General features: G+C 32.6%; 1 protein-coding gene across 3 annotated transcripts in view; it reads right to left on the bottom strand.

The window, feature by feature from the left end:
• LOC140050914 (protein O-linked-mannose beta-1,2-N-acetylglucosaminyltransferase 1-like) overlaps positions 1 to 10,208 on the bottom strand; it is a 90,086-nt gene continuing 79,878 nt past the window's right edge. For all 3 annotated transcript variants that reach the window (XM_072095914.1, XM_072095915.1, XM_072095916.1), the window contains 7 exons: positions 7,525 to 7,583; positions 6,805 to 6,877; positions 6,138 to 6,266; positions 3,682 to 3,807; positions 2,952 to 3,197; positions 2,099 to 2,208; positions 1 to 1,627 (listed from right to left, as the gene is read on the bottom strand). In XM_072095914.1, coding sequence (XP_071952015.1) covers positions 1,561 to 1,627; positions 2,099 to 2,208; positions 2,952 to 3,197; positions 3,682 to 3,807; positions 6,138 to 6,266; positions 6,805 to 6,877; positions 7,525 to 7,583 — 810 coding nt within the window. In that variant the 3' untranslated portion in view covers positions 1 to 1,560. The remainder of the gene's footprint in view (positions 1,628 to 2,098; positions 2,209 to 2,951; positions 3,198 to 3,681; positions 3,808 to 6,137; positions 6,267 to 6,804; positions 6,878 to 7,524; positions 7,584 to 10,208) is intronic.

The raw sequence follows: 10,208 nt of genomic DNA, 5'->3' as shown, positions 1-10,208 counted from the left end.
ACAATTGCAACAATTGCAACAACCTTTTTTTTTTTGCAATAACAAAATAATAAATTGACAGTAACACATCATTTTTAGGTATAACAAAATCAAGAGGGGAGTTCTTAACGTTCTGGAGTAGATGTACCCCTGATAATAGTGACATTTTTCTTCAATGAATGCATTCAACTACAATATTGTCACCAAAATGAATTGAGTATTTAGATTTGTTTTTATATTTTCTTCTTCTGTTGTAGACACCCAGGTCTTAGCATGTTTATTGTATGTTTGTTTTATTGTTAGTATTGTTCATGTAAAATCCGGAATAAATTTATTTCTATATTTTCACCTTCTTTTTATTCATTTTGTAATTTGTTATAGAGCTTCGTCAAGGCTAATGCTGTGCCTTCCTTGTGAAGAACCTCTGAGTAAAATATTAAATTAAAAATTATAATTTGAATTTTTTAACTTGAATAGAACAAGAATATATTCCACAAAACTAATTAAAAAAATAGTAATAAAAAATAATAATACTATTAATACACTATTTGAAAATTATAAAATCTATAGCCTAATTGAGTTGCAGTAATATATAATATACAAATAATATTTTCACTCATAAATTTGCAAAGTAAAATATGGTGGAATTAATTATGTGTTTTGTAAACTTGTTGTATCTTTAAACAAAAAACATGACATAAACATTAGCAAACATATTGTAAAGCACCAAATGATATTGCTTTGGCCACAGATTGTGCACAATTCCTCTTTATATTGTACTAGATTGGAGGGTATATGTTTTGGAGGTTTTAACATAAAGGTTTTGATAAATTAATCAATGGTTCATGACTACACAGAAACTGAAAGAATAATGAAAGACACAGCGGTTATTGAGATTATAACTGTGACTGTAGTGGTCTAGATTGATAAAGACTGCTTAACAGCAGTTGAAGTTTTAGTAGCCAGTTGTAGCTTTGTTGCTGAAGGCAATGGGCCTTCTTTCTGTGATTGATGTACGCGTTGTGCAACTTACTTAATATATAGTGGTTTCTTGCTGTAGGTTGTTAGGCAGTCTGCCAAGTCTTGCTGCTGGAGGCAGTGAGCCGACTTGCTGTAGGCATTGTGCTTCTTACGGAAGGCATAGTACCTTCTTTCTGTAGGCATTGTGCTTCTTACGGAAGGCATAGTACCTTCTTTCTGTAGGCATTGTGTGTATTGCTGTAGTTGTAGTGCCTTCTAGTTGTAGTGCCTTTTAGCTGTAGGCACTTTGGCATTTGTTGTAGGTGTAGTGCCTTTCTACCTGTTGTACTCTCCAGCTGTAGAGCCTTCTAGCTGTAGTGCCTTTTACTGTAGTGCCTTCTAGCTGTAGGCAGTGTGCCAAGCCTTTCTTCCTCCTGTACACATTGTGCCTTCTTGCTGTAAGCAGTAAGCTTTTTCTTGTCCTTCATGCATTAGGCAGTCTACCTAAGTTTGGCCTTGGCTTTGCAGCAATTACTTTCTGATGGCTCTGGCACAAGGATGGTATGACAAACATGGATGCAGCATTTCAGAATACTTGCTATATCAAGGAATGAAAATGTGCTAACTGGTCTTTTTCTCCTTTTCATTCTTGAGGTATATAACTGGAACGTCAGCTGGTTTGTGTTTTCTAATTTTAAAAAATCATTTAGATTTTTATATTATTAAGTTATTCACAATTCACAAATTTAGTCATTCTATATTGTCTCAAAAATAGTAATAAATCAACATATTAGCAGACACCATATCTTTTGGAAACTAAATATGATAGTCAACTCTGGAAATACCAGAATTTCTTGAGGTCTAAAAAGTAAAAAATTCACATTTAGAAAATCAGAATTTTTAGAAAACCAAACATATTAGGGAAGAGATTGGAAAAGTTGAGTGAAATAATAATTTTGGTAGTCGCTGGACTGCAGTGAATTTCAGTTTCCAGTTAAACTTGAGAAGAAAGTTATTGTGTATGATTTTTTAAACTTATGCATAAGGTTTTAAACTTTATTCAAATCGGATGCAAAAGGCGAAACTGAGTATAAAGCTTAGCTCTATCTACACCATCAAACTAGTTTGAAAAAAATGTGTGATGTGCCAAATTACTTACGCATAAGGTGATGCTGGTGTACCGACAATAAAAACATGATTCTTTTTCATAAACATCCGCCACATAGATTTATGGAAGCCCCTTACATCCAAGTCCCAGATGTGGAAACACTATTGAAAAATAACAAAATAAAATATTTAATACACAATGTTGCTAAAATGATCTTCAAATACTTTTGGAAAAAAAACCCCAAAAACAGTTTGTCTTTATTTTCAACACACATCAATCTGTGAACCTAAACCAAAGTTGCAATTTTGTTTAGGATATAGAAAGAACATCCCAATAATGCATACATTTACGTTTTAGACTACTACTACATAAAAATTGACAGATATAAAAAGAAACTGGTTATTATTTACATTAAATATATATTGTTCCCCTGAAAAAAATAATTCTTATTGTTGTATTCTTGTTTTTGTTTAAAATGCCATTTTAATTTACCCAATTTTTACCTGAAAAAAAGTAACCTACCCCCATGGGTTACTATTAGAGTAGTGGGTTATTATTATAGATTTATATAGACTTATAAGGTGGGTTGCTATTAGAAGCGGAGTTATGATTAGAGTGTGGGTTACTATTAGAAGATTTACGGTATTTATTTTGGAATTTTATAAGTGAAAACACATTTTTTTTCTACGGAAGTGATTAACTTATTAAAACTACAAAATAACCTATTCAAAGTGTGATTTAATTCATTTTTCATGTTTTCATGGGGGTGGGGGATGGGGGTGGGTGAGGTGGCAATACATCTTTAACACATATCTCTTAGGTCTTATTTATAGATTACTACTTTTTTATCAGTAACACACACTCGGCAGTTTAAACTTCTGTCCTAAATTTGCATTTGACATACCTTGGCTAGCTCAGTCCATGTTTCATAGTCGCCCTCAGTCTCCATCTGGATATAGAGTACGTAAGTTCCACCAGGAGTAGATGGAATAAACTTGTCATCACACGGTAATACTTTGTGGTCCAATGGGACAGCTTTTTTTATTAGTTTATTTAAATTCTCTTCATATTCATCTTTCTTTAGGAGATCAACATTTTTTAATTTTACGTGTGGAACTGCATTTATTGGATGTTTTTTAAAATATAAATCCTGAAAGATAAAAGAATTTTTAATTAAAAAACACTTATAGATTCTTCACTCAATTTATGGTGAGCAGATAACTTTTTTCACCCATCGATCAATAAATATTCATAAGATTTTATTTTTATTTATTTTTTCATTGTCTGGTTGGCAAGTAGATTACAGTAGTAATAAAACATGATGATGATTTCTTTAAGATAATTTCTCTCTTTGAAGAGCAAGAGATGGTTTATCCAGGTAAGAATGGCATGAAATAGACACAACAATCTAATTAACTCATTTAATTAGCCAGAACAATACAGTGAAATACAAAATAATTTGAATTTTAAAGTTGGCGAAGGACGCCAATGTAAACTAAATTACTGGAGCCCTAGGCCTGGTAGTCCAAGCTAAAAAATGCTAATAATAAAACAATGTACACATTAAAATATCAAAATATAGTATTTTAAATATGTTTTGCATAAGTGAAATATACTATATTATTATAACTTACTTGAAAATAACTATTCATATTAACACCGGTAGCACCAAAGTGATATGTTCGTGAAATGTCTGGAATGACACACTCACGACCTTTACGAATATCTGGAAGCCTCATCCACATATCCCAGTCCCAAAGCTAAAAATACATATAAAAGCAAGTTTTATTAAAACTGTCTGTATTGATGTCAATCTTTCCAAAAAAAATTAAATAAATCATCTGCCTGATGGGCCATAATATTAGTAATATCTCAATTTGAGGTAATTATTAAAACCCTATTTTATAGCATTGTAGAAAATACAGGCCCGTAGCCAGGGGGGGTTTTTATGGTTCGGGCGAACCCCCCCTTTACAGCGAACCCCCCTTAACCAACTGCGAACCCCCATCCCCGACATGCCCAATACCTCACCCTCATCTCCAAAAATCCTCCAAATACGTGCCCCACAGTACAAAAAGTTGTTTGTAAATTGAAAAATTCGTAAACTTGTTCGTGAACCTTCTTCTCTGTATGAGCGTCAACTACGATAATACGTGTCTGTAAATTTCTAAAAGCTGCAAATGAATTGCCGATTTTAACCTGAAAAATAAATGTTTGGTCCCTGCATGTAACATGATATTGACGCGTCTCATAGCGCACGAACGATTCGTACAAAGGACACGGCCAGACAACTGCGTACCTATTGTTTAGATCACTGGCAGTCAGGCAGCATGCATAAAGTATATAGCCTTCCGACGTACATCAGTATTTATGTGTGACTATGAAGTATAATGTATAGGATTATAGTGAATATTAATATTTTACACTATAATATCTATGGTATCAAGTACTGTAGTTCACATTATGGCATCCGATTATTTTTTTCTAGACCACCAGCCGATACGTAGGCCTACTAAAATGTATCAATATCAGTGGCGTATCCAGGATTTTGAAGTTGGGGGGGGGGGGGGGGGGGGGGGTTGGCGGGAATTGCCAATTTGCCGACAAAATTGGTGTCATTATCTGTACATACTTTTTCTCTGATCAATATATGTTCTAGGATTACATAGTCATATTGTCTTATATGGGATAACGATGCAAAATTAAAACCAAACCAACATTATCTGTTAGTATGTTGTATTCATATTACAATAAAGAAAGAATTAGAAAAATCGTTTTTAGCCACGTACGAAAGAAGTACGGTAAAACAATTTGCGGCCTCAGTCGACAATTCTATTAACTACGCCATTTTTTGTTAAAATAATTACATATAATTACGTTTTTTAGTAATTTATTTTATATATCACCATTGGAAATATCAATAAAACATGTTATTAAATGCTTATAAAATATATAAAGTTGTTTACTTAACGGAATTCGGACAAATTCATTGCTCTAACTTTGTGTAGTAACGATCAGAGAAATTCATGGTACACGCGCGAGAGAAAACATTCCGCTGCGGATGATTCGCATCCACCAATCAAATCAGCTAGAATCCTAAATCATTCAACCGTGAGCAATGCCAATCGCGAGAAAGCTCAGCTTTGATTGGCTTACGATGACATCATATCACAAAATGGTGGTTTTGTAGTTGAGCCTCACGGAATATTCTGTTCCAAAAATGAAATACATGGATATTTTTTATGGTATATGTGCTTTTTCTTTAAAAATTTTGAATAATAAAGGCCTCATATCGGGAAAAAAAAACGGGTTTTTGGCACTTATAATAAATATTCTATTAACTACGCCATTTTTTGTTAAAATAATTACATATAATTACGTTTTTTAGTAATTTATTTTATATATCACCATTGGAAATATCAATAAAACATGTTATTAAATGCTTATAAAATATATAAAGTTGTTTACTTAACGGAATTCGGACAAATTCATTGCTCTAACTTTGTGTAGTAACGATCAGAGAGATTCATGGTACACGCGCGAGAGAAAACATTCCGCTGCGGATGATTCGCATCCACCAATCAAATCAGCTAGAATCCTAAATCATTCAACCGTGAGCAATGCCAATCGCGAGAAAGCTCAGCTTTGATTGGCTTACGATGACATCATATCACAAAATGGTGGTTTTGTAGTTGAGCCTCACGGAATATTCTGTTCCAAAAATGAAATACATGGATATTTTTTATGGTATATGTGCTTTTTCTTTAAAAATTTTGAATAATAAAGGCCTCATATCGAGAAAAAAAACCGGGTTTTTGGCACTTTGACCCAAATATTTAGTGTCCGAACCCCCCCTTGACAGATCCTGGCTACGGCCCTGAAATACATGTGTATATGATTGGAATTATTGAAAGAATGTAATTCCTTGAAGATTTGTAAGTTGATAAATAAAATGAAATTATTTTTATTTTGGGAAGGCAGACAAAAAGATGACAGTAATCTAACAGACACAGATGGTCGTGAAACATGGATAAAATACATGATTCACGAACCTCAATTGCCTGGTTGGATGGTTTTACTTTTATCTTACCTTTTCTGGGGTTGGCCAATGAGGCTCTAACTCCTCTTTATAAAGGCTACGTTTTAGCATCCAGCCTAGGCCAGGCATTGTCTCTACTCTATACAGTAGACTAGGGTCATTGCATGTATGCTCATAACCCTGCAAACCAAAGAAATTGAGATAATAAACATAATTAACACATTAAAAATTTCGATAATAATTTTATTATGGTAGATGTGTTATAGAAAGCAGTCACCTCTTGTTGAGGACACATCCTTACTCATCCACATAATACATCTCACAAGACCTTTTGCTTTTTAACGGACATTGTGTTTTATAAACACAACATCACTATGCTTGTCAAAGAAAGTTACATTTTGTAGCTAAAACATGGTCTGACCACCACTTAAGTTTCGCCCGTATGCAAATGAAGAGTTATAAGCTATGATGTTGAAGGGACAAGTCACAATCTTCAAGGTATATATTTAGTACAGTTAATAACAATATTTTTTTAAACAAAGAAAATACCGTGCACAGCCATTTATTTCAAATTTTATTACAGTTCAATCAATCTTTTTAAAGTAGAACCCCTCCTTTAAGGACACCTCAGAGAGGATACTTAGCACTATATGTTATAACTCTAGGTATCAACCACAGTTATCCCCTTAAGCGGTTCTACTGTGTGTTGTTTACTAACCTGGTCATTCCATGCAGATATACAATATATACTATCATCTTCATCTAATAAATGTTTGGTTTGACTAAAAAAACTAATCAGAACAACAAAAATATTAGACACAATATTCAAGACTATAAATCAAGAATGATACAGCTGTCAACATTGTCACAAACAAATACATTGACTTTATAAAGCACATTTAAACTTTTTATATGAATTTAATGTCAACTTTAATGACTGACTCATCACAGTAAGAAATACTAAGGCCCAAAAATTGTTATGTTGCCCAAGCATAGAGTTTTGGTTGAATATTTTTTCCTTGCTGATTTTGTGTAAATGTAAATATGAATTCTTGCAACAAAAAAAATTAGTATTGGTCCTAAATATAAAAAAAAACCAAAAAACAGAGGGCACTATAGAAAAATCACTCATGCATTCACATTCAACTAAACAAGGATGTTTGTTCAAAAGAAGTCTAGGTACAGTGTTAAAGGCGTTTTTTGATGTTTAATATACTGTACTAAGTAATTAAGTTAAAAAAATTGACAGATTTTCTAAACTTTAGAGTTGGACTTGGGCAACATAAGAATTGTTTAGGCCGAATCAGTATTAGCATTTACAGTAAATCCAACTTTTTTTTAATTTGTCAAAGTGACTACAGAAGTAATTAAATTCTACTTTATTTATTACATTTTTACAAATAAAATTAAACATAAACGAATTCAATTTTACCCTTACCTAAAAAAATCCTCAGATACATCTAGATCTTCTTCTAAAATAATGACATACTCTGCTTTCTGTAACAAAGAAACAGTTTAGTTAGGAAAGAAAGAATTCTGTACAATATGGGTTAAAGGTTAAAGGTTAAAGGTGAAGAAGATTACATTGAAGAAAACAAACCGATTCTTCATTTTGGTGTTTTGCTCCAGGGGTAGTGAAGTAGACAAGCCTCTAGGATAAATAAACTTTACTCATCTGAAGTTAATGATTTTTAAAAGAAGAGAGCAAGATGATGGTGGAGATGATGACAGACAGAAAACTATCAAATTAATAACAAGTAATATGAATGTGTTTGAACTTAGTTTAAAAACTGGAGCACAGAGGATGGCAAGATATGCAGTATGAAACCCAGAGGTGTTGTATTAATATTAGACTTAGTGTTTGATGATGTTGTATTGACATGAAATGACATGAGTTATTATAAAATAGTTACAGTATGCAAAAAACACATAAATATACCCTTTATTTCAATATAGTATTTTACAAGTTACAGAATGTTTTTGATTAAATGTTGACTGGTTATTATACACAAAATGAATGTTTATTTGATTGGTTTTTTAAGATTTAACTGAAAAAGTTGCAAAACCACTAACAATAAGGCCATATACATGGCTGCAGTCACGTGCTCAAGTTAGTGTTTACCGACCAACTGACCAACCCACATAGTGTGCTGTAGAGTCGCGTTGCACGCGACTAAAAATGTAAATTCATGGAGAACAGATGTATTTCGCAACATATTGTTTTTAACAACATAAGAACAGGAAGAAATCAGGTTCAACAAGTTTGTACAACATAAGAACAAATTGAAATTGGTACTTGGAGAGTGATATTCCTAAAATAAAACATTTTGAAGATGAAACAAAGCAGAGTGGGCAAATACATTTACGTCACAACATTTTCAGTTGAATGTATGTGTGGATGTTGAATGTACAATGTTGTACTCTTTGACACCATACCACAGATCTAATTATATTATGCACTTTGGTACTTGTGGGAGATGGTTTTAAATTCAAGATAAATGGGTTGCCTGTGGGAGCTGTTAATCTATGAAGTTGGAGGTCTCCATATTCTATTCATTTTAAATCGCTTTCATCATCAAGTTCATCGGCATTATAGATAAACAGATTAATAATTACCTACCTAATCCTAATTAAATCCTCATTTGTAAATTACTTACTCCTACTCCTAAGTACTGTATAACAAAGAGGCAACAAGAAGTTCCTAGAATACAGCCTGGAATAAATTGTCATACAGTAATTACTATTCCTTCTACTACTTGCAATACAAAAGACACAACTTGGCTCGGATCACATCAAAATATAAATACAATGCAAGTTTTTTGAACAGTTGTAAGTTTGTATCAGCTTTTCATTTTTTTCCCTCAACAGCACTCCCTAACTCTCTCGAACTAGTTCCTTTCCAAAAAATCTTGGATCCACAACTGTCTGCTATCATTATAAATTGTCAAAACTTCACAAATATTTGAGTTGCTTCTTTACATTCATAAATAAGTTGATCAAAGTAGTATACTTTGTGATATACCTATTCAGGGGGCAGTCTTATTAAGGGGGCAGTCTTATTCAGGGGGCAGTCTTATTAAGGGGACAGTTTTCCATGAAACAAATGAGGAGCAATGTTTTAACATTATGACTGACCCTTATTTGGAGGATGTCTCTTTATAGGGAATCCACAGTCACTGCAGTTAATTACACAGAAAAAACAACAGACATCTTAAATTTTGATTTAACACTGCAAATATTTTCTGAAAGCAGCAATCATATTAGGTCATAAAATATGTATTTTTACAACATGATTTCTCTGAACAATATTGATGTATAAAGAACACCATTACTTTATATGTGAAATCCTATCTACAATAAATTTGTAATCTTGTCAGTTTTTAGTAGTGACAATGTAAATATATCCTAAACTGTCATATTACAAGAACCCTTTAGCCTATAGCTGATTCACCTTCCTTCCATGCACGTCTTGTCTTTTTCACAGAATTACAAGCTTCACAGAATTACAAGCTTGACTGATAAAACACTATGACAGTTTAACCTCTGATTTCTCTTCAAGGAATAAATAACATGGTTGTACCATTTTGACATTTCAACTCACATGAGAAAAATTATTGATGACTAATTTTTATTGTATTTGGGACATTTTATTGAGTTAACTCCAAAAAGAAAGTTATTTAAACGATTCATGATGTACATTGTGGTGTCACTCTGGAAATGAAGTTGTTGGTTCAACAAATGAAATGAAAATAAAACCTAAGTTGTAGAAAACTTAACTGTATTGGAAAAAAAAATTACATCCTGAAAGGTATTTATTCTGGTCCTCAAGCCTAACTGGAAACCGAGGAAATTCGGATTGTACACCTATTCATACCTCATATACTGTACTAAGCCAAAGTTGTCCTACTAGTACAAAAATGTATATAAATCTATACCTATAATTCTGTTTTAAGAAATGTTGGGATAATTATCAAGAAAGTTGTAGGCATCAAACCACAATCATAAATTACTAAGTAATTAAATAATTCTTGAACAACAATAATAATTAATATTGTTTGAGAATGACATAGATACAGTATCTTATATCAACCAGTATCTCGTGGGAGAAATATCAGAGTTTGC

The sequence above is a fragment of the Antedon mediterranea genome, chromosome 6 (genome assembly GCF_964355755.1).
Source record: "Antedon mediterranea chromosome 6, ecAntMedi1.1, whole genome shotgun sequence".
NCBI classification, from domain to species: Eukaryota; Metazoa; Echinodermata; class Crinoidea; order Comatulida; family Antedonidae; genus Antedon; species Antedon mediterranea.
This window is presented reverse-complemented; position numbering and strand designations above follow the sequence as displayed.